Raw genomic sequence first — 26,140 nt, forward strand, 5'->3', positions numbered from 1 at the left:
CCTATAAAAAAGAAACAAAAATCCTTTGAACTAGCAGCCGGGAGGTTATATCAACAACTCTATAAAGTGTAACAAGAATTTAAGGAACATTTAAGAAGCCCTTGTGGATTATTATAAATAGGGTGAAAATTAAAAACATTTCTTAGGTTACAAGTGTATGTAATTGAAGAATAGTTGTATAATACTTGATTTTATATTTTCAGCTATTGTAATATTTCTTTATCACTAGATCATATCAACTAAGTCAAATGTGATTGTAACTTTGTATAAATATGTCTTAGTATAAACTGCATGCAGGGTATTGGTATTGAAATCAGATTTAACAAGCTGCGTATCTATGATTACAGCACTTCTCAGTAACTGTTCATTTTAAAGACTGTGCAGGTGGACAAGAGTAATCTCTTAAACTCCTTATGAAATACTGTAATTTGGCTTGGTTCATGTGTGATTCAGAACTCCCAAATGGATCCCGATGAGAAATTAGAGATATGTTCTTGCAGAAAAAAATGAGTGTGCTAAGAAATCACAAAAATTACTCATAATATGCTAATATAATTCAAAAATTCTTCATTCCAATAATAATTTTCTTGGGATTATATCCTTTAGGTATGGAAATGTGATCTGTGCATTCACTGATCCAATACATTTAGTTCCTACAATACTTGCAAAGTATTTAAAGAGGTATTCAAATTAATTTCTTACATAGGTCTCTTACACAGTGTCTCCTCACTGTGTTTTTCATGGCCATGGTTAAGTCTATCCAAGGCTTTCTTGCTTGGTTTTCCTTGTCAGCATTTGGCTTGTTTGCTTCTTGTTTTATTGGCAATGGCTCGGTTTGCATCAGCAGAGACTCTTATAGTTCATTATTCTGATGTAGCTCTGGTGCTGTAAATGTTTTTAAGTTAATATTTATTTTATTGTTAAGAAATTAAAAAAGGACTTGACTGCTTAAAAAAAAAGTGGCCCTACCCAATCACAGCCTTTACTTTTGTATGTCATATAGCTCCTTTTTTTTTGAGGGGGTGGATTCTTAATCTTATAGAATTAAATGAAAATTTTTCCAGTTGGGCGAAATACTTTGGGTAGAAGCTTTTCTGTAAGAGTGGCGGTTTCTCATGGAAACTCCTTTAATATACATTGAATTAAATATTAGAAGGGATTTTTAAAGAACATTTTCCAAATTTATTTTGGGATAAAAATTATAAAAATGTTGTGCCAAATTAGTAGTTCATTCAAATGAAATGTTTTTGCAAGATTTACCCCAGTCAGTATTAACAGCTGTAACAATTGAGGCCAGGTGACAGAAAAATTTGTTTTAAGAAGGTGTTTATTGTCAGGAAAATTGTGAAGTTTCCTTTGTAATTACTCTATCTTTGTTATTTTGGCAGCTTGTAAAGTTTTATTGGCATTTACTGAAAGGTACTTTTTTTGGCCCTAGCCAGCTGGCTTTCTTTTTTTGGGCAAACTTTCCTAGCTCTGGTATTCAGAACATATTTTCAGCTTTGATTGTCTACCAATGGGGTTGTTTTGAACAAGGAGCCAAGTGACTAGTGAGTGATGTCTGAATTGATCTCAATCTTGTCTTCAGTAGGGTGACATAAGAATGCTGCAGGTGTACTTCAACCATTGAGGGTTGTTTCCTACTTATCCAGCATGCCACTTTGGTGCTAAAATAGTCATATTTACGACCATTCAAACTACAGACTCTTTTTATATACAGACTGGAAGAAAAATAAGTGAAATGATGTATCAAAAGTGAGGATTCAATAACTCAAAAGACAATAAATTTTTTTTAAGCAATATAGGATCACCAAACTGAAATTGAAAGATCCTTTCCAGGAGCTAAATATTAAAACACGTACTGCACAAACATTTGAAGAATGGAACAATAATAGTGTTTCCCTAGATTCATGAGTGTGGTGTATAGATGTGGAGTTTTAGTTGTCTTGGTGGTGGTCTTCTCCACTTTGTAAGCCATGTACCATTGCTCTTACCTCTGGGCTTATTTGAAGAATTGTTTAGATCATTCTAAATTTAGAATTATACTGCTCTGGTTCTGAAGACCACAGTAATAAATTCATTAAGCAAGTATTGCATCACTAATTACTTATTTTATTGCCTTTAAAATACTGCTGGAGAAAATGATTTTATTTTATTTCATGCTAACATACTTATTTGACTACTTGTTCTTAGTGTATAAAACTTACAAACCTTAGAAATGCCTTTTTAGTAAGTATCATTTCAAAGTGATGACAGGCATATTAGTATTTTGTAGTCTTCTATGGCAATGCAGTATTATCTGAATTTTGTTTCGTATGTTACTATGGTGCATAGATAAAATAACTAATGTAAAATCTTAAGGTGAGCTCCTGTGTTTGTGATGTAATAAAAAAGGAAAATTAAAGATCACATTTATCATTTATTTCTGAATAAGTTATCTTTAGATGCTACATCTTCCTCGACTATTGTCTGTTATGATCTGCTTTCTTTTTTGTAGCACTGGATTTCAAGGAATATATTTACCACTTTGTTCTAAACTGTTTGTTAGAGATCTACACAGATCGCCTACAGGGGATAGCACTACGGAATCTGTTCTGGCATCCTGGTGGAGGTGTAGGGGATGCAGGGTAGAAGGAGGCCCACCTTTTTTTTTTTTTCTTTTCTTTTCTTTTTTTTCAGTTCTTGTGGTAAGAACCTGTCTTCATAGTCACTCAGTAGCCAGGACAAAGCACCTTTGGTGTCTGCACATTCTGCAGGCCCATCTGCTGTAGCATTCCTCAGTACTTCATCCTGGCCTGAGAAACACCAGGAAGTGTTGGGATCTTCCAGCCCCTACTCAGCTATGAATAATAACAAACACTTCCCAGTCTCTTCTAAATACGTATTGTCCATTCTTTGAAAAAAATTACGGAATTACTAGGCAGAGAAGAGATTTTTATTTTTGGAGATGTGCAGGGCTTAAAGAGTGTCCCTATTACAGCAAAGTGGGACAATTTCTGTAGAAGAGGTGTTTTCAATATTCATAAAGGTCATCATTAGGTAATTTATTAAGTATAGCAAATTTTGAGAGGTGTGGATTTGGATGGGTATCTTGATTCAGGCATTTCATTTCAATTTATTAGATCTGTTTCTCAAATAGCTGCAGCTTGTTCAGGTTTTATTCCTGCCAGTTGGATATGAAGTACTGTATGTTTGGGCTCCCTGTACAGAATTTGTTTCCAAAAAAATAGTGTCGTGCTGCTTTCCATCTACTGGACCAGTAGGGGTAGGAAGATCTGATTTGAAGCCAGTGCAAAATGCAAAACTGATTAGATTTGGATTGTTCATACATTAGGCCTTCCTTTCCCTGTTCTTATCCTTTTTCCAGATGGAAGAACCAGTTTCCTCCCAGGGCACTTTCTCCTGGCAATTAGACTGTGAAGAGGAGGATCATTTAGTACCACTACTGCTGAAGTACCATTATATTAAGTTTAGGCTTTAAAATTTAGAGGAATGAATCAACATATTCTGCATTTGGTCTTTTTATTTTTCAATTAATGATGCTTGTGACGCTTTTAAAATTAGGAATCTAACTTTGTCTTTCTATTCTGCCTTTTTAAAATTAATATAATAACATCTTACTTTCCCACATTTCCTACTAAAAAGTTGGCGGGGGGCGGGGAGTCCCTGTAGTCAAATTTTAAAGCATCAAGTGTTTTAAAATGTTAACCATATTGCATGTACCTCTTTCTAATGTGCATTATGTACCCGCCTTCCCTTCTTAAATATAGTACTTATACCCAATTTTGCTTTTTCATGATGATTAAGGGTTGTCATTATGAATGTTGGTTGCCACCCTTTGCTAAAATGCAGCAAATGCCCTCAGTTATTATTGAGGCTTGTCGAGCTCTGTGCCCTTATTAGTAAATGACTTTAGAATGTTATGCCCGTGGAATTCTTGTATCAGACCTTTGCCATTTTCCTTTTCTCTTTTACATCAGTAAGTAAGCAAGCACTTACACACAGGCACTACATTTTAGAGCTATAAAAAAGATGACTTGGCCTAATGGCTTTAGTTTGCAGATTAGGAATAGAAGCCCAGGGACGTTGCACACTTAGTCCATGATTATGCAGCTAGCTGGGCTCGGAGCTGGGTAGAGATTACTTGACTCCTAATCCAGTGTTCTTTCTACCCGGCCACACCTTTTGCTTTTCCTTCTGTCAGGATACCTTGTCCAAATTGACTTTTTCCATGTTTATTTATGTATTTTTGCTCTTAGTGTGTAGTTGACTGATAGAGAAATTGGAAACAAGATTAAATAGAAAAAGCAGTGAAGTAACATCTGATGGCTTGAAGCTCTGTTTCTACAAGTCAATGTACATCCTTGACTCTGTTTGTCTTTTGTATAAGGAAGTGGTTGGACTAATACTAGTAGTAACAAACATTTACTGAGTACTTGCCACATGTCAGGTACTATTAAGTTCTCATATGTGTTACCTCATTAAATTCTTACACAAATCCCATAAGGAAGTTCTGTGGGATTTGTGACATTACAATATTTGATATTATAATTAATAATTTTGATATTACAATATTTGATATTATAAAAGGGGAAACTCAGTGACACAAAGGTTACCTAGCTCACCAGAGGTCCTTCGTTTAGTAAGTGGCAAAGCCAAGATTTAGTCTCCATGTTCGTAACCAGTCAGCTTTTATGTGACTGGATCATCTACATTTTCTCTTTTGGCTATAACACTTGATGATTCTGGGTTTGAATAATAACACCAACAACTAACGTCACTAAGGACTCAATATACACTTTTTATGTAGTGGCTCCCTTAGTCCTATCAGCAACTCTGTGAGGCAGGTGCTGTTATTATCCCATTTTATAGATGAGAAAATCGAAGTACAGAGAGGTTAAGTGGATTGCCCAGTCTTGTAGTTAATAAGTGACAGTGGCAAGATTTAGAACTAGGCAGATTTAAGTGCCACTTAAATCTTTAAAGATTTAAATCTTTAAATCATAAAGCTTTGCCACTATGTCTTATTGCCTGAAAGTAGGTACTTGAGTATTTAATCCATGGGTGTAACATGAGTTTTATAATATTTATTTTTGCTAATTAGAGATGATGTTTTGTGTGTGTGTGTGAGAGAGAGAGAGAGCGAGAGAAAGAGAACATGCACATGCACATTTACTTGTAAAAATGATGATTTCTTATCTGTGTGTTAAATAGGGGTAGGCAGGCAGATAAGTGAGTGAAGTGAACTTAGCACAAGTGGTGTAGGGAATGGGGTGGCGGGGACTGTGGCATATAGGAAAGCACAGGTCCTGGCCAAAGGGGCAGCTGACAGTGGCTCAGCCAACTCCTGACCTGTTTTTCAAGCAGGAAAGTGGACCCAGTGTTGCTGGATATTGTGTGTGTGTGTGTGTGTGTGTGTGTGTGTTCCTAGAGAGGTCAACATTTGGATTTTTAAACCAGAAGAAGATTTTGAAGCTGATTTTTAAATAATCACAGTTAATTGAAGTTATTTGCAACCACTCTGAAAGAAAGAAATATTGGCAACCTCTGATTTAGATCATCAGGGCTGGGGGAAAGTGACCTTCTGGAAGTAAGACTTGGCCACATGTTGGTATCCCCACTACTTTTGGAAAAGATGAAAGATGGACCTCAATCCAGAATACTTATCTATTCTCTTCTATTAAGATGTTATGGTATTATGCAATGTAGAGACAGTTGAATTTTTAAGTCTGCTTTTGAGAAACAGCTGCCTTGTGAGGTTGCAACATTCATCCAAAGGCCCCCAATATGAAGAGTGAGGAATCCTGGCATCCGATTTCAGCTCTGTCCTCAGCACTAGTTTCCAAGTCTGTAGATACCTGATCCCTTTCAGGACTTTTTCAAACTGTATCTCCTTCATTTAGGTACACCCTGGCAAGATTACTCAGGGATCCCTGCAAGAGAGTGTGAAGTTACTGTTACTGATAGGAGTTTGGGATCTCTCTCTCTCTCACACATACACACTAAAAAGGTTTGATGCTTCCTTCTGTGAAATGAGTTCTGAGACTCAGCACTGGTTTTTGAACTGCCCAGGAAGATCCTTGCACATGCTAAGGATCTACTTCAAGAAGCAAGGTGGGGGCATATTGATGACTGCTTGCCTTCCCCCATAAAGGTAGTTCCACTCTTACCTGTTTTACACGTTGGGCTTCCACTTACGATTCCCTTAGTACAAAGGTCTCTGAAGCTAAAACAAACATTGGCTCAATCTTGAAAACTTAATCATATCTAATGTCTGCTTCAATTTACAAACCCTGATGTTCCTAAAAAGGGAGGAAAGTTCACATTACTTTTCCCTTGTGTTGCCAAAGTAACTTCCAGGAGCAAACTGGGTATCCGATCTCTGCAGACTGACAGTACTCTTTTAAAGCTTGGTGGCATTTTTTTTTTTTTTTTTATGGTTGCTCTCCTTAAAGAATATTATTTAAGAAAAAAAGTCAAATCAACTTGCTGTGCTATGGTCTAAATTCGTGTCTCGGAAATATTATAGGTGAATGGATTTCCAGATGCTGCAAATAATGGAAAATCATGAAAACTCGAATCAGGGTCCCTGTCCTTAAATGTGTTTCAGTTTGCATTTTGATAGCAGTTTAGAAATGTTATCGCTTGTTTTGTCACAGACATAATTCACATCTTTCTTCAGGCACTGTAAACAAGAGAAATGGTTTAATGGCCCCATAAAGGCACTCTGCTGATGGCTGAGATTAGGCCCTTTAGTAATGGATATTGGTGTGTGTATGTGTGAGTGGTATATGTACACAGTGGGGGTGGGGAGGACTTGGAAGAGGTAAATGTACTAGAAAGAATCTTTGAGAGCCTCAGATGCAGCTGAAAGTGCCTTCTGCTTCTGTGTGTCTTGGAAGATGGATTCACAAAGCATGTGACACCATTGTCTTTATTTATACTCAAGCCTTCCCCTTTGCTTCTGGAATTTAACTGAGCACTAATTGAGGTCATTGCGATCCATTTATTACCTGAAATTGAAGTCATATTAACTTAAAGTGAATGCTTTTCATCTACTGAGTGTATTCCTAACTACATATATTTGTATAAAAGGCTGTGTGCATTTTTCATGCCATGCTTGTATCTGGTCTTAAATAATCTAATGTATGTATACCATTTACTTCCCCCCTCCCTTTTACAGAGATTTTTTTTTTTTTTATCACTGCTATAGCCAAGCGAAAAAATTTTTTACAAGCACTTTAGTATCCACACTATGATTTGTTTTGACTTTTTCAGTTACATTTTTTAGACAGGTGCAAAAAATTCTCCATGTTATACATCATCACCCTGATCTAAGTAAATGCCTTGAAATTTCTCAAAGCACATAAATTTGTAGATTTTTAGTCTCAATTTTGTGTCATTTTTTTCATCAGCTAGTTTGTGTATATTGCTGTAAAATTGGCTACACAAGGCTCCACATTTTTGGTTTTGAGAGTCAGAGTAAACCAAGAGTTAAGAGATTAAAATTAAGTGTCCTTTGTTGACTAGTTGAGCTGTCTCTCTCACTAGCAGGTGTCACTTTCCATCCAGCCACTTTAGTATTTTCCTTCTCCTTTTTTATTGTAGACTATATTCTGGAACAGGAATAAGCAAACTTTTCTCTGTAAAGAGTCAGATGGTAAATATTTCGGGCTTTGTGGGTCATATGGTTTCTGTTACAACTACTCCATTTGGCCATTGTAGCTCAAAGTAGCCCTAGACTAGACCGAAATGAATGGGTGGGAGAGTGTTCTACTAACGCTTCATTTACAAAAACAGGTGGAAGGCCAGATTTGGCCCATGGGCTGTAATTTGCCAACCTCTGTTCTAGAACAGCATACAGAAGACTATTCTAAAACATAATTTTTGAACAGACCAGAAATCACAATCTCAAAATAAAGAGACTGTCTTAAAGGCTCTTCCTCCAAAACTATAGATTTTATTTCTGTTTAGAGAAGAATTAAAAATGTGATGTGTTTTTCTTCCCAGGGTAATTGTTTGCTACTCACGGAAACTGCTACCCTATTTCACTCTAATGACAAGAGTTGGGAGGAAAGCAGAGTGAAAGGTCAGAGCCAAGACAACTTATCACTGTATTTACTTTCACTGTCCACATATAGAAGGAGACCTTTCCATCATTGTGACATTTTGGCTATCAGAGTATAGGGGAAGCTTCAAATGTTGAATAGCAACATTCTTCCTTCAGTGCAATATGAGTGGTGTGAATTTTTAAATGCCTTTGGTCACAGTAATAAATAGAACGAAGGCAGATTGCCTAAAAGCAAACATGAATACTCTGAGAAGCATTTTTATTTGGATACAAATGCCAAGAATATAGTAGTAAGGTCATACATACAGATACATGTATCAGACACACGTGAATTAGTCATACTTAAAGAATACTGCCTAATATTTTTATTAGGGAATTTTTAAAACACCAAATAAAGCTCTAATTGGACTTCTATGAGCTCTTGATGATAAGGACTCTGTCTTACTATTTATCTTCATTCCATAGCTCCGCATTCCTTCACCCTCTCAGGACCTGCCATAGTGTCTGGGGCATGGTAGATGAATTAACGAATGAATTAATGAATTAGTTGCTGAAGAAATGAATGAATAAAAATCTCGTATAATGTGATAGTAGTGCTCATGCATGAAGGAAATAATGAGTGTGTGTGTATGAATAAATTTGAATTATACACTCAAGAGTTCAACAGTTACAATCTTAAGATTGAGCCCAGGACTCTAATTTATTTATTTATTTACTTATTTTGAGTCGGAGTCTCCTCTGTCACTCAGCCTGGAGTGCAGTGGCGCAGCTCACTGCAAGCTCCGCCTCCTGGGTTCATGCCATTCTCCTGCCTCAGCCTCCCAAGTAGCTGGGACTACAGGTGCCTGCCATCGCACCCAGCTAATTTTTTGTGTTTTTAGTAGAGATGGAGTTTCACTGTGCTAGCCAGGATGGTCTCGATATCCTGACCTCGTGATCTGCCCTCCTCAGCTTCCCAAAGTGCTGGGATTACAAGCGTGAGCCACTGTGCCTGGCCAGGGCTCTAATTTTTAATGTGCTATGATTTAGTGTTAGATCTTTAGTCAGACATGGTCTTAGCTTCTTTGTGCCTTTTTAAAAGATCTGTTAAATGGGAATGATTGTATATGTTCTTGTCTTAAATGATGAGAATCAAATAGAGTATGGGACAATTCTTTGAAAACAGTTAAATATTATGTGTTTGAGTGTTTTGTTTTGTTTTGTATAGTTAATGTTTTCTATTAGGATTACAATTAGTGTTTTCTATTAAGATTCCAAACTCAATCAGAGTTTGTTAAGTCAACACTTAAGTTAAACATATTATCTTTGTTAAATTTACAAGACATCGTCTTCACTGTAAAAATATAAACAAAAACATACATGAATCATAGATTTCATTTTTCATTCTCTGGATTTACATTAACCAGTCAGTTGTAACAAACATTATCTGTTTTCAATGTAAGGATACAAATAATGCCCCAATGTTATGATTGTTTGGGAAATTATTCTCCTATGAGCAAATTTTAAATTCATATTCTCAGCCAGGTGTGGTGGCTCATGCCTATAATCCCAGCACTTTGGGAGCCCGGAGTGGTCAGGAGTTTGAGACCAGCCTGACCAACGTGGTGAAACCCCGTCTTTATTAAAAGTACAAAAAAATTAGCTGAGCATGGTGGCACACACCTGTAATCCCAGCTACTTGGGAGGCTGAGGCAGGTGAATCGCTTGAACCTGCGAGTCAGAGGTTACGGTGAGCTGAGATCGTGCCACTGCACTCCAGTCTGGGAGACAGAGCGAGACTCCATCTCAAAATAAATGAATGAATGAATAAATAAATAAAATAAGTAAATAAATACATATTCTCCACTTATATTTCAAGTGTTCAAATGTGATTTTACATTATGTATCTACCCACAACCAAAGATGTAGTTGTATACCAGCATTGTTGCTCTTAGAAAGCTAAGGGCATTTCTATGCTCTGGTAAAATAATAATGACAAGATTGTACCCTCTTTCTAAAATATAGGTAGAAAAAATTGAAAGCAATCATGTGTCATAGTTCATAGTTCTAAAATGAAAACAGTTACTAATTAAGCAAAAACTTCATGAGGACTACCATAACCCCAAGTAAACTTCCAAATGAAGAAGTGGTTAAGTTTATTTTGGAAGTACATTTTTTAAAGTCTTGGTATTTTGGAGCTCTTAAATTTAACCATTAGAAGAACTCAAGTGATCATTAGTCAGCCTTAAGATGTGGTTTTAAAGGTCAAGCTTCCATCAAAGAAAAAATGCAAGACACATCTCTTGAGCGTTCTTTCTGCCTTTCCTCCCCAAAATTTGATTGTCCGGAGGAGTTGTGGATCATAAAAGTTTCCATGGAAAATGTGTTTGAAGAATGCCAGAGGAAGACTGCAGATTTTCTAGATCAATTATCTGAACTGTCTGAAGTCAGGGATAAAAAATATAATATCATTTTGAACCAACACTTTGCAAATGAAATGAAGGAGTTAACTCACTTGATTTGGTACACTTGAAGAAGGAAAGATTCACTTTAATTAAAACTACAAACAATGCAGATGCCTGTAACTCTGTTCCAGACCCAGCAAGGATGGTACTGCAAGAGAAATGAAAAGTACCTAGCAGCCTCGGCAGCAGGCTGGAGCCGTGTTCCACGAAAGTAATTTAATTAGTGTTGATCATGACTCCAGATGATGGTGATTTGATAAGGAATAATTTAGTACTTAACAGCCTTTTACATGCACCAACTCCATGTGGGAAGGTAAAGCAAATTGCACAAAATGAATGTGCTGCTTTTGCTTGTGCCTGTGCCAATGAACTGGAAAACCGCCTGTTAGCAGACTCAGATTCTTAGCCCTGTGATGAAATACCCAACACGTTTTCAACTCAGCCCTCTCTGATGGAAGTCTCTACACTACTCTTATTTAAGAATAAGTAAGAGAAGTCATTTTTGTGACACAGAATCTCCAGGAAGCAGGAAAGTTAAAATGAGGAAAATAATGTAGCCTACGGCTTTTGTGCTGTAAGTTGAAGATTTTTAGGTTGGCTTTCTCTTTTTTCCTCACATGCAGCAATTCAAAAACAAAAAATTCTTGCCAACTCAGATTCATTGGATTACTTATTTGGCTTATGATTAGGAAAAAAAAAAAAAAAAATCAGTTTCAAGGGCCCATGGTGACTGAGGCCCACATAGGTTGAACCTGTTATGGAGAGAGCTGGGTATCCCAAAACTACTGGAGTGGGAGAACTTGTAAGAATCCTTGAGTGTTGGCATCTAAGGAAAAGGAAGATGTTACTGGATTTAAAAAAAAAAAAAATCTTTTCAACTACTGGACCTATTTGAATGCAGCATACATTAGATCACAGTGGATTCAAATTTGCCCAATTATGAGCAATCACCTAGAAAGTTTTATAAGATTCAGAATCCTGATACAACCCAGTTCTAATGAATGGAATTTCTGGGAGTGGTGTATTAGTTTTCCCAGGCTGCTGTAACAAAGTATCACAAATTGGGTTGCTTTGTGAAATCTGTTGTTTCAAAGTTCTGGAGGCTGGGAATCCAAGATGAAGGCTGTCAGCAGGACTCAGAGGGCTGTGAGAGAGAATCTATTCCCTCCTTCTTCCTAGCTTCTGGTAGTTTCCTGGGAACCTCTGGCATTCCTTGGCTTGTAGAGGCCTCACTCTTACCTATGCCCTCGTTTTCATGTAGCAGTCTCCCCTGTGTGCATGTCTCTTTAACCAGATTCTCCCTTTTATAGGATACTAGTCACATTGGATTAGTGCTCACCTTAATGACCTTATGTTAATGTAATCTTCCAAATAAGAGATTCTGGTGTTGAAATTTCAACATGTAAATTCTGAGGGGACACAATCCAACCAATAACAAATGGAGTTTCAGAATCTGTGTTTCTCCAGCAGCTCCCTAGATAATTTGATGATGTGCCAGATTTGGGGATCCTGTGTTCAGGGATCAGCTCGCCTCTAATAACCCTTTGAGAATCCTTACGCTCTGCAGTAGTAGACTGAATGTTTGTGTCCCCTCTCACTGCCCCCGCCCCAGCAAATTCAGATATTGAAACTGACTCCCCAGTGTGATTGTATTTGGAAGTGAGGACTTTGGGAAGTGATTAGGTCATGAAGATGGAGCCAATGGGATTAGTGCCCCTATTCCCTTACTAAAGATATCCCAGGGAACTCACTTGTGATTTCTGCTATGTGAAGTTGCAACAAGAAGATGACTATCTGTGAACCAGGAAGTGAGCTTTCACCAAACACTGAATCTGCTGGTGACTTGATGCTGGATTTCCCAGCTTCCAGAACTGTCAGCAATAAATACCTGTTGTTTATAAATCATACAGTCTATGGTATTTTTGTCACAGCAGCCTAAACAGATTAAGACATGCCCCTTCTTTTGAGGTCACTTCAGGAAACTCACTGGACCAATCTGAAAGTAGTAGAGCACCAAATAGCATTTCCACTAGCGTGGATCATGCCTTTTGCTTCTAGGTCCATACTAAGGGACATTTTGATAGAAGGCTGTTGTTATGCTAGCAACCATTCATGATGGTGCCGAAAACATGCCATTCCTCCCCACCCTCCATTCCCTACCCATCTGGAATAATCTCTCCTATGAAGTTGAAGTGCATTTTCAGATGTCTCAGCTGTGTCAAAAGGCCAGACCTGTTCAAGTAACTTAATTAGTGTAGCTTTGATTAATGTCCCTCAGAGTTTTTCAAACTTTATATTGATATACATTCATTATAATGCAAAAATCTGAAGTGTATAGTTTGATGAATTTTACATGTGTATATATCCACATAACCACCACCCAGAGCAAGATATAAAATGTTTCTAGCAAGATGTATTTCCATAACTTCATACCTGTGAGATCATCTGTGTTTTTGCATGTAATTTGTCCCTTTTTATTCCTGTATCGTATTCATTCCCTTGTATGCTTATGCCATGATTTATTTATCCATTTGCCCATTGGTGAATATTTGAGTTTTTCCAGGTTTTGCTATCATGATTAAAGCTTCTTTGAACGTTCTCACACATGTCTTTTGGTGAACATATGCACTCCTTTTTCTTGGATATATGCCTAAGGGTGTATTATTGGATCATAGAGTAGATTTCTGTTGCCCTAGTAGATATTGCCAGAAAGTTTTCCAAAGTGCTTGTTATACTAATCCATACTCTCAGCAGCTTATATAAAAGTTCCCATTGCTTCTTGTCTTCACCAAAACTTCGTAATGTCTATCTTTTGCAGGTTAGTCATTCTGGTGATATCTATATCTATCTGATACAGTTATACAGTGGTAATCTCATGTGAATTATTTTGCAGTTTTCTGAAGAATAAAGATTTTAAATACCTTTGCATATATTTATTGTTGTTCCCATTTGTTTTGCTGTCTGGATATCCTCTTTTATGAACTGCCTGCCTGTTTCAAGACTTTTTGCCAATTTTTTAAATGGGGAATTTGTCTTATCTTACTGATATGTTGCAATTTTTATTTTCTTAAATATGAGTTCTTTGTCAGATCTTTCTACTAAAAACATCTTATAGCTTGTGACTTACTTTCCTTTTTTTTTAATAGTGTCTTTTGGAAAAGTGTTCTTGATTTCAATGAAGCCTAATTTGCTGATATTTTTTCTTTTATGGTTAGTGCTTTTTGTGTCCTGTTTATAAATATTTTCCTACTTGATGGTACTCAAGACTTAAAATATAGTAATATTAAACATTATAGTCTCCAATATGGCTGACATTTTGATACACATGATAAACTTTACATCATACTGCATGCATATTTATTAGCTATAGAGGTCATCAATTTTTAGTCATATAAATTTGATCTAATCTCTCAGGTACAATATGATTTGTTACTTGAATTCCTTATATGTTGCTACTGCTTTTTCTTATGAAAATGTAAAACCCAATACTTAATCTGAAGTGCTAAAACTTGGATGTATGCGTGTTCTCACTTATAAGTAGGAGCTAGATGTTGAGAACACATGGACACAAAGGGGAAGAACAGACGCTGGGGGCTACTTGAGGATGGAGGGTGGGAAGACGAAGAGGATCAGAAAAAAATAACTACTGAGTCCTAGGCTTAGTATCTGGGTGATAAAATAATCTGTACAACAAACTCCCATGACACGAGCTTACCTATATAATAAACCTGCACATGTATCCCTGAACCTAAAATGAAAGTTAAAAAACAAAACAAACCTTGAGAATACACGTTTTGCTAAATATGTTCAAAGATGTAATAAATAATAGAAAACCATTTGTTTAAAAAAAAAGAAATGCATGGTTAATGTATTACAAAAGTGTGTCATTTAGTATTTGTTATTCTAAGATTTCATGTACACACACACAACATGCAGATATACACTGGGAGACAATTTTCTTATAGAGTACTACTTTATTTGTTTGTTTGCTTATTTATTTATTTGAGGCAGAGTCTCACTCTGTCACCTAGGCTGGAGTGCAGTGGCACGATCTTGGCAACCTCTGTCTCGTGGGTTCAAGTGATTCTCGTGCCCCAGCCTCCTGAGTAGCTGTAATTATAGGTGGACACCACCATGTCTGGCTAATTTTTGTATTTTTAGTGGAGATGGAGTTTCACCATGTTGACAAGGCTGTTCTCAAACTCTTGGACTCAAGTGATCTCCCCACACTGACCTCCCAAAGAGCTGGGATTACAGGTGTGACCCACTGTACTGGGCCTAGAGCACTACTTTAAATTCTTTGTGGGTTTTCTTTTCACATTTAAAAAATGTTTACCCAGGAAATTGAGGACACATAGACAAATGTAAAGAGAATAATGTTAATTCCCTCCTGCCCTTCAATTGGCTTTTACCATTTATCAATATTTTTCTAATCTTATTCATCACTTTCCTCATAAATAATTATTTTTTCTAGAGTATTTTAAAGAAAATTCTGGATATTTTATCGTAAATATTTTATGAACCTCTAAAATTAAAACTTTTTAAATTCAGCTACTGTGCCATTATCACGTCCAACAAAATTAACAATGATTTATTAAATTCTCTAATAACTAGTCTATACTAAAATGTCTTATTTATTGCAGAGTTGTCTTTTTATAGTTGGCTTGTTCAAATCAGAGTTTGAACAAGTCCTCATAATTGATTCTTGAGGTCCTTAAGCCTCTTCTGTCAGAAGAATTAGAGCTTTCTGACTTGGTAAAGTTAATGCACATGAGTATTCTTGACATATGGAGATATACAAAATTTCTCTTTTGTTTTTCTTTTCTCTTTACTTTGAATAGGCGTACTAAACATGTATGCACACACACACACAACATTAAAAAATGCTTTAAAATTGTATACCTAGGATAATTATTTTATTATTATGTGTTAATTTTCTCTTAGATCACTTAAGTAAAGTTTACCTATTTGGCAAATTTGTTTTCTAGAATATTTCAGATGACTCTTGATTGCCATTGAACGAACACTTGTATCAAAATTATATGCATATAAAACAAATAGTATTTGTTTTTCTGAAGCTTGGTAGTTTGTGATATCAAATTTTTATATTAAAAATTATATATAGCATTCAAGCTAACGCAAGTTTATAATTCTGTAATGGCATAATTAGATTGAATGACAAATAACATCATAAACCACAAAATTCCTCTTGTCATATCTTTTTGGAATGTGGACTTAACACACTGTGTTTTAATTTCAGTTTGTATAAGAGTTAGAATAAATCTCTACAGCATGTGTTTCTGTTACATTTATCCGTTGACTATTCATACCTGTGGATATTATACGTAAATTACAAAATCTATTCTTATGACTATTTTTTCCTTTTTTAAACCAATTTCCCATTTATACCAAAAATTTAATTACTCTGATAAGATTTCTAATAAGCATTTCTTCATTTTCATATTGAAGAATAAAAAAAATACAGCTTTTTTTTTTTTTTTTTGAGATGGAGTCTCACTCTGTTTCCCAGGCTGGAATGCAATGGTATGACCTTGGCTCACTGCAACTGCACCTTCTGGGTTCAAGCAATTCTCCTGTCTTAGCCTCCCAAGTAGCTGGGATTACAAGCACCTGCCATCATACCCAGCTAATTTTTGTATTTTTGTAGAGACAGGGTTTCACCATGTTGCTCAGGTTGGTCTTGAACTCCTGACCTCAGGTGATCCACTTGCCTTAGCCTCCCAAAGTGTTGGGATTACCGATGTGAGCCAGGGCGCCCGGCCTATAGCATGTTTTTTTAATTATTGGATTTAAAACTGTGATTCCCTTCCCATATATGTATTTTTTAAGTTTTCATATTTTGTGATGTAGCTTTGTATGTTATTAAACATAAATGCATATAAGCATTTATATGCTTTAAGTCACAGTAAAAAGGTGAAAACATCATTTCATATAGAATAATTGTTTCATGGTAGATTACATGTGACAAGCAACATTTACGTATTTCTCAGATTTCATCTTCACAGTTCTGGTAATTAGATAGGCAGATACTTAATCTCTATTTTATAGATGAGAACTGGCTTCAGAGATGTTGACTTTTTGCCCAAAGTAATATCAGTCACTTCTGGACCTGCGCCTGGATTTTCTTTGTCCTAGTCTAGTTGTCATTTCATTAAACTATTATTATTGATGCAGTTGATATATTTTACTTTCAATAATGCTTAAAATCGTATTTTGGTCTTTAGTTGATTCTTGGCTAATCAGTTGTAATTTTTCTGCTTTAGTCATTGTAAACCTTTCTGATATGTTTTCAAAATGTACTTTCTTGAAACTGAGCTTCTAGCATTGTTAACTACAAGTGACTCACTTAAGTAATGAGAGAAAATTCAAGCATGCATTTTGTTATACAATAAAGGCAGAAAAGGAGTATACGAAGATTTTCTGAAATCTTCTGCTACTGAAATTCATCAAATGTGATTTTTCTTACATATATAATATGAGATGTGAATGACATTTTCAACAAGAGAAGTAGAACACATTAATCTCCATAATTCCTAACAGCATTTAATTTTTGTGTGTATTTTGTTCTTTTTTCCAGTGGCTTTTCATGGCCTACCCCTGAAAATCAAGAAAGAACCCCACAGTCCGTGTTCAGAAATCGGCTCTGCCTGCAGTCAAGAACAGCCCTTTAAATTCAGCTATGGAGAAAAGTGCCTGTACAATGTCAGGTAAAGCCACCAGGTGTTTGTATATAAGATAGTGGTTCTTATTGAATCAAAAAGTCCAGAATAATATGAAATCTCAAGTCATATTTTGAGTTACATCTTTAATATGTAACAAGCTAATTAGGTAATGCATTTAGCAGAATTCTAAAGAACCATTTACCATCCAAACACACACTTTCGATTCATTTTAAAGCAATAATTTTTATCCAGATCATTAGTTGCTTTTCTACTGTAGGGATGCATCTTGGGTTTGAAAAAGGAGTTTTACTTGGCACAAGCAGCTTTTGAAAGTTCCCATTAGAATGAATGCATTATACACTTTAGATAGAGTTTGTAGAAAAAAAAAAAAAAAAAAAAAATGAAACATTTGGCAGGCCTAAGCAGTACATTAGTTATCTGTCAGGTTTTGCAGATGATCTATAAGATGAGTTCATGGACAATTTGCAATAAAACTGGAATTTCATAAGACTTAGCAGAGGCTATTATGTATTAAAAAGCTGGTTGTTCTAATGATGATAATAAAGGGTGGTGCAGTAAAAGTACATTGTTCATTTGTTAGAAAATTTTATCACATATATGTTCATTAAAAACCCTTCAAAGTAAATTGCTTGATGCTACTTTTCATATTGGCCTTTAATTGTATAAAGAAAAAGTTGGCTGTTTCTGCTGAATATTATCACTCTCAATTACAGTAGAAACTTAGTTCTTACAAGGAGTTTGGAAACTTACACAAATGATTCCAGATATTCGTACTGTTTTATAAGTTATGTCAATTCAGATTCATCATACATTATGACCCAAAGGAATCTTCTATTAAATATTTCCTCAGATCTTTATTGCATGCACTGTTTGTGTCCAAGATATGTACGATTCTAGAAACATAGGCCAGACGTGGTGGCTCATGCCTATAATACCAGCACTTTGGGAGGCAGAGCTGGGCAGATCACCTGAGGTCGGGAGTTCGAGACCAGCCTGACCAACCTGGAGAAGCCGCGTCTCTACTAAAAATACAAAATTAGCCGGGCATGGTGGCGCATGCTGTAATTCCAGCTACTCCGGAGGCTGAGGCAGAAGAATCGCTTGAACCCCGGAGGTGGAGGTTGTGGTGAGCCAAGATTGTGCCATTGCACTCCAGCCTGGGCAACAAGAGAGATAATCTACCTCAAAAACAAAAAAGAAACATAGACTTGTGCCATTATGGCAGCTGACCAATGCTCAGATATTTTATTACCATTTGTTCTTGCAAACTTGTCTTTTGTGTTTGCTTTTCTAAGAAGTTCACCAGAGCCCGAAATTATGAGCAGGCTTAAATTGAAACTGCAAAGTTTTATAAAAAAGGTCTCTTGTAGAAGCTAACTATCAAAGCATACTGAGTTCAGATAAGACACTATTGATCGATCTGAGTTTTATTTTATAGTTTAGTTTAGTTTTTGCATTTTCTCCTTACAAGTACTGTGTATCCACAACATAATTATTTAACGTATTGAGGACTTTCTAGTCAATGCCAGTTAGATATAGAATTGTCATTGCCTTTCAGGATTAATCAGAATTGTGATTGTGAAATCATCACTGTTTTATATGCCATCTCTGACATCCATAAATCACTAATAAAGGAATTGCCTGAGTATTTTGAGTTTCTTTTGGGGGATGAATAATCTCCACAGTGATATATGGTATATGCAATAAATTCTGATACTTCCATCTCTATACAGAAAATATTATTGAGTACAGCGTTTCATGGGGGAATAGTTTCATTTTTTTCTTCATTCATGAGAATGAGTTAGGTTAACCATTTCACAAAAGAAGTGGGTGTTTCTTCAGAAATACTGGTAAAGAACATACGTGTAACCAAACATGCACTTCATTATATGAACATTGTTGACTTTGCTTTAAAGCAAGAGTGGGCTTGTGCAGCATGTATTCCTTTACTCCTTGTAAAAGATTTTTGCAGGTGGATATAATTCTGTTGCATTGATGGAGCAATAGAATAACTTATTACATAATTTAATTCAAAAGGAAATATTTCTTTCTAAAGCAAAAAAAGTGTACTGATGATTGCTTTTTATTTTATTTTACTTATTTTTTTTTGAGACAGGGTCTCACTCTGTCAGCCAGGCTGGAGTGCAGTGGCACGATCTGGGCTCACTGCAACCTCTGCCTCCCGGGTTCAAGCGATCCTCTCACCTCAGTCTTGTGAATATCTGAGCCTACCGACATGAGTCACCATGCCCAGCTAATTTTTTGTATTTTTAGTAGAGACGGCGTTTCACCATGTTGCTCAGGCTGGTCTTAAACTCCTGTGCTTAAGCGATCCTCCCACCTCAGCCTCCCAAAGTGCTGGGATCACGGGCATGAGCCCCTGCGCCCAGCAAAATGAAATACAGCATTCAAACTTAGAAATGTCCTGTTGTTAAAAAAATTTAAGGAAATTAAGTTTTAGTAAAATATTTTATAGATGACAAAAACTAGTTAAATCACATTCCTGAAAGTTACACATAGGAAAGCAGTTTAAAATCATAATATAAAAATCAAGCTTACTCATTTTATTATTTTGTAATTGTGAGTGTTTAGGAGTTAGACTATAATAGGATTTTATTCCTAATAACATTATTTTGTACTTATTCTCCAAGAAAGTTTAAATATATGAGACATTTTAATTGACCTCATTAATCTTCATTATCCCATGTGAGGAAGTTAAGGCCAAGCATCATTTATTTAATATAATAAAATGAAAATAAAGTAAAAGCATTGCCTTCTTAAAATCCCACCACAAATAAAAGCAAGCCAGGTATAGTCTGTACCTTATTAAGCTGATGTTAGTTATTATTTTAAAATCTTACATAATATAAAAGAAAAATATAGTGTTAGAGCTATTTAATGATTCAGGAAAGATCTATCAAACTTTCTTGAATAGATATATCAAGAGTAGATGGAAAAAATGCCACTACTTTTCTGGACAGTAATTTTCCTTATACTAAGTTGTTTGTATATGCATTAAAAATACACATTTAATATTTGTTCTGTTACAAGGTTTTGCATTAATTATCCTATTTTCTGTTTAAGAGTGTTGTGATTTTTGAGGTTTATCTGTTCTGGATTTAAAAAAACAACAGCAACAACAAAGTTTTCATTTCCATTTGACTTAAGTTAAGATATCTTTTCTTCCTTTGGATTAGAAACTTTTTTAAAAAATAGCTCCAAAGAAAGAAATGTTCTCTTTTCTTTTGTCCCCTGGGTAGTGCCTATGATCAGAAGCCACAAGTGGGAATGAGGCCCTCCAATCCCCCCACACCATCCAGCACGCCAGTGTCCCCACTGCATCATGCATCTCCAAACTCAACTCATACACCGAAACCTGACCGGGCCTTCCCAGCTCACCTCCCTCCATCGCAGTCCATACCAGATAGCAGCTACCCCATGGACCACAGGTAACCTGCAGATACCACTTTTCTAGAAACTGTTTTTTGCATTCTTGGAAAAAATTTCTATTAACAGTTCTGAAGACGTAGAGTAGATTTAAGGTGAGCCTATTAATTTTGCACATCTGTGCAAAATATTTTTAGAATGAGCTCACTCTATCTATACTTAAAATTTGTGGAGAAAGTCATTTATAAACATTCCTTTTATAAACATTTAAACTGGTTGCTAAAATGGAAAATTAATCTATCTACTGACATTTGAGCATTTCCCTTTCGCTTTGCTTGAATTAAATTGCTTCACTTAAACTTTAAATCAGATCATCCCATTTTTATGAGCATATGTGTGTACTTCTTCTGTAAAGTTAGGAGACTAATTTTAGTAGGTAGCTTATGGAATTAGGTTTTTTACCTTATATTGAATGGTTCAGCTGTACATAGTTTTGCAGAATAGAACTTATTTGATTAAAACTGTTTACCATCCTTTCCAAGTGATGAATATTTAATATCAGTAGACACATGACTCTGGACACTGAGAATATACAATTAAAGAGATAGAGACTCAATTAGTATTACTTAGAAAGGAGCAAGACAGGAAGCATAGCATAGATCTAAGGAGAATACTGTGTTAGGTAATTCGTGACTCCTTGAGATTAAGAAATTCATATTTAAATAAAATATTAAATAAAACCTGTAGAGGTTCTGAGAAGTACTACCTTAATATACAGCTTAAAATCCAGGTTGCTCATATACAGTCGCTCTCCTTCTTTATCACTTCTGCCTTGTGCTTTTACATGCAGTGGTATGCTGGTAAATGTTTAGCAACATTTACCATTTACTGGTAAATGTTTAGCCTGCATGGGAGAAAAACAAAAAGGCCTCATCAGTAGCTTTTGCTGGGTCTGTGATGTACATATTGCTTTCATGGCCCACAATGAGCCATCACTGTGACAACCCTGAATGCCGACTTGCAAAGATGCAATAGCACAGCATAATGTAGTATTTCTAGCATATGGATATGGGAGACATAAGTAAACTCAGGTGTATAACTGGTAATGAAATGTAGTAAAATAATTAGAAAGTGATGAGTTTTGCATTTTTATCTTTTGTTTTTAACATTTTTTTGATTGTGAAGTTGTATAATTTAACTCTTAATAGTGGCTGTGTTTAAGAACTGGCTCAAAAAATGCCTGCAAATTTAACAATAAGTAAGTGCAAACTGGCTCTGAGACACCATTGTAAAAATAACTCAGCCAAAGGAATCTTCTAGATCAGCAGAGGAAAGCAGAAGATGTGCCACTGGCAACTTTCTGAAAATAAGGGAGCACTCAAGTCTGCTTTTTATAGGTTTTTTCATGGGACTCAATCTCAAATTCAGAAACTCATTTTGCTATAAAGGGCATAAGATGAAAGCATTCTTTACAATGTGATACAAAGCCTTATCTTTTCCACCCTTGTATCCATCACTAAGTGCTCTTGTGGGGTAGTTATCAAATGCTTCCTATGATCTTTTTCTTCTCACCCCGTAGCCTTGAGACTTTGTCAGAGTGCAATGGTATGTGCATCTGTGTAAACAGTTTTGTAAATACAGATGAAAGAATTCTTATTGCAGGGTGGGCCATTAAACAGATGCACATTGTGCACCGCTAAAAGGGAACAAAAGTATGAACAAACAAAGTTTTATTTTCTCCACTACTGGTGACTTCTCGGAGTTCTCGATAACTGAATCTCACTCTTCTGATCAGTGCCAGAATTATAGATTGTATAATTCACTTTTTGTGCAAACTGGTTATTTCTTAGGGAAGGTGACTGCTGAATAAGCAGTGTGCCTGGTTTTAGGTGACCTAACTTGAAATGCTTTAGCCAAATCCATTTTAGTTTCTCTACTTGAAGTCAAATATTTGAGACTGAGAACAGCCGGCCCGGAACTCCAAGAGGGAAGCTCAGGGTCTTTTCCCACTGACCCCTGACTGAGTTTTGAGGACAGTACCAGCTGGCCAGTCCCAGGAAAATCTCTAAAGCCGTATGTTTCTGAGGAGGATTTCTTAGAGGGCTCTGGCCAACAAATGACAGTCCCTCAGTTATAAATGGCAAATTTGCTCTGGGAACAGATCCTTTCCCCAGAACACCCCCTCCAGCCAGGCACCCCACTTCACTCTGGGAACGCTTTATGGCCAACTGGCCTGCACCCTGCTTCCTTTCCTCAGCCTCACTCTGCTCCTCGGGCCAGCCCTTTGGCACTTTTTCCTGAACCCACTGTGCAGGAGCCCTGTCTCTCTTTCTCAGTGTTTCCACCACTTACACCCTGTTTTTCTTTATCTGGGAGTTCATCAGCATGTTCTCTGTATCTGTTAACTCCTTTCCAGAAGCTTCTTGAATCACTTTCTCTTTACCATTGGTCAGCGACTCCTAAGAATTGCACCGAAACCTTGCAACTTCTGGGAAGCATGCGAGTTTGATATATACATGTTCCCCAGCAACTTCCAACTGGAATCAGGTCGACTCGTAAAAACAAATGGCTTGATTCCTTACAAAGCTTTCAGTTACAAGTATTATTAACTTCCTTTTAAGGCTTCACAAGTGAGCCAGTTTCTTATTTTAACTTTAAGTTACAATTTTCTGATTCACTCCTTGACAGTTCTTAATGATAATTTCTGTTTCTTTTTTTGGCTAATGAAATAAGCAAGAGAAGGGAAATGAATGCAGTGCCAGTCAGCCTAACTGCTCTGCAATATCCGAGTTTCTAAGTTTATTTTCTGCAGGTGTAGGTGGAATTTCACTGCTTTCCATGACTGCCAGTGAGCCTAGAGTTAAATCACAGGATGGAGTGTTCTTAGAAATGCTAAAGCAATCGCTTTGCCATCCTTTAGCTTTTACCTTATTTTCATTTAACATTACCGAAATTAAATGCTAACTTTCCAAATTAAAGTCTCAGGAATGCTTTTAGTAGGGGGGTTAATAGGCTTATATTTGCTCATAGAAATGTTTTATAGGTTATTTTTAAGCACTCCTGGGGCATTTTTAGAGCACTTTTAAATCTTTAATTTATCCACATCTTTGTGGTGGGTCAATGATATTATGGATGAGAAACACAGAACAGTACGAATATGTGATTAGCCAATCATTATAAAGTATAACCAAGAACGAAGAGGCATAGGACTCATTTCTGGCCTTCTGCCGAGGCCTCAGAACTTCCTCATATCCTAACAGCGGGACTTGCCCCAAATCTATACAACACTATATGTTATTTTTCACCTTTGGAGATCAGCTGTGTATTTACGCTTATTTTTATCACCCTGATACTGTATTTGAATCTATTGGAAGCCAGTATGGTCTGCATTGCTGTTTGACAGTAAAGAGGTAGTCTTTTTAAAACCAGCTTGGGTTTGAGTCCTTATAATAAACAATTTTGTTTATTGCTAGAAGACAATGTTAACTAGGACATTGTTGAGGAATTGAGAGTCCTGCTGATTTAAGAAGAGTCATTCCTCTCTTGCTTCCTCAGCAATGGAGGGTAATGGAAGGAAAACCAATAAGTAGATTTTTGTTTGGTTGGTTTTTTGTTTATTGATCAGTTTGGTAACAGAATTAAAAGATAGAGGATGTAGTTTGAGATCAGACTCTGTTCCTCCCTCCCCTTTCTTTTCTTGTATATAATCATTTCAGACCCTTTTGTGTGGAAATTATCAGTGATCCAATTGATTTAGAACTGGTCGTTTTAGCCATTAATGGGTGTGTGTGTGTGTGTGTGTGTAAAACCCTCAAGTTGTTCATTGCTCTCTAATCTTTACTCAAAGTACATCTTTAATTCATATACTGCAACAGTGCTGCAAGAGACTGATTAGAAGGGGAATATAAGTCATATGATTAAAAAACGTAGAGCTACTAATCCAGGAAAGAAAAATGTAATGCTTGTTAAAGATTTACACTTCAGGTCAGCTGGTATCATGTTCATTCACTAAGAAATGAAAAACTGTATCAGTATTTTAAAGAATGTTCCATGTTACCATTTCATCTGAAACACACTCTCTTATTCCCTAGATTTCGCCGCCAGCTTTCTGAACCCTGTAACTCCTTTCCTCCTTTGCCGACAATGCCAAGGGAAGGACGTCCTATGTACCAACGCCAGATGTCTGAGCCAAACATCCCCTTCCCACCACAAGGCTTTAAGCAGGAGTACCACGACCCAGTGTATGAACACAACACCATGGTTGGCAGTGCGGCCAGCCAAAGCTTTCCCCCTCCTCTGATGATTAAACAGGAACCCAGAGATTTTGCATATGACTCAGGTAGGCCCCTGCTCTACTCAAATTACATTCAAGGCACCTTTTCACCTCCCCTGTCACATTGGTTAGTGTTGGTATCAGACTGGGTAGCTCCGGACCATTTTTTAATGAGATCTTTCAGATATTGTCCCTTCATTGAAACTTCATCTACATGTAAAGATTGAGACTATCAAGTCATTTTGACATGAGGTGATGGTTGAAATAGTGTCTGGAAACAAAACCAGTTCAAGAAAAATACACTTTACAGAATCATGCACAGTCTCAGCTTGAGAGGGACATTGCAATGTTTTTTCTTAATTCTGCATTTTTTTCCTTCTTATTTTGCTACAACAGTGCTACTTAATAACAATGTTTACAGAAAGTAATATTCTTCTGAACTAGGTCACATATTGCTTATAACATTTTTTTTAAAATTACTGAGGTCCTGGTGCAGTGTGTCACGCCTGTAATCCCAGCACTTTGGGAGGCCGAGGCTGGCGGATCATGAGGTCAGGAGATTGAGATCATCCTGGCTAACATGGTGAAACCCCGTCTCTACTAAAAATACAAAAAAATAGCCAGGCGTGGTGGCAGGTGCCTGTAGTCCCAGCTACTCTGGAGGCTGAGGCAGGAGAATCGCTTGAACGCGGGAGGCGGAGGTGGCAGGGAGCCAAGGTTGCACCACTGCACTCCAGCCTGGGTGACATACTGAGACTCTTATCTCAAAAAAAAAAAAAAAAAAAATTATTGGTGGCAAAGATACTAAGTGTTCTTAAGTAAGAATTCTCACATATTAAGCGGGGAATAACACAGATTATTCGTAGAGCTTAGCTTAGTCTCTGTGAGCTAGAAAGTAGTACAAAGCAGCACGTCAAGTAGGGGAGAGGGGTTTCCTGAAAGGAGAGAGGGTTTAAAATCTTTTCCAAGCCGTACACAGTGGCTCATGCCTATAATCCCAGCACTTTGGGAGGCCGAGGCTGGCGGATCATGAGGTCAGGAGATCGAGATCATCCTGGCTAACATGGTGAAACCCCGTCTCTACTAAAAGTACAAAAAAATAGCCAGGCGTGGTGGCAGGTGCCTGTAGTCCCAGCTACTCTGGAGGCTGAGGCGGGAGGGTCGCTTGAACCCGGGATGCGGAGCTTGCAGTGAGCGGGGATGGCGCCACTGCGCTCCAGCCTGGGCGACAGAGCGAGACTCCGTCTCAAAAAAAAAAAAA

At 36.8% G+C, this 26,140-nt stretch overlaps 1 protein-coding gene across 7 annotated transcripts in view; it reads left to right on the top strand.

The window, feature by feature from the left end:
* Window positions 1-26,140, top strand: part of ETV1 (ETS variant transcription factor 1) — a 99,783-nt gene that overhangs the window by 33,675 nt on the left and 39,968 nt on the right. For 6 of the 7 annotated variants that reach the window (XM_023215879.2, XM_023215878.1, XM_023215880.1 and 3 more), the window contains 3 exons: window positions 17,114-17,243; window positions 20,480-20,668; window positions 24,698-24,945. In XM_023215879.2, the coding sequence (XP_023071647.1) occupies window positions 17,114-17,243; window positions 20,480-20,668; window positions 24,698-24,945 (567 nt within the window). The remainder of the gene's footprint in view (window positions 1-17,113; window positions 17,244-20,479; window positions 20,669-24,697; window positions 24,946-26,140) is intronic. The other variant, XM_023215884.1, reaches the window with a different exon arrangement.

This window comes from Piliocolobus tephrosceles, chromosome 8, assembly GCF_002776525.5.
Source record: "Piliocolobus tephrosceles isolate RC106 chromosome 8, ASM277652v3, whole genome shotgun sequence".
In the NCBI taxonomy this organism is placed as follows: domain Eukaryota; kingdom Metazoa; phylum Chordata; class Mammalia; order Primates; family Cercopithecidae; genus Piliocolobus; species Piliocolobus tephrosceles.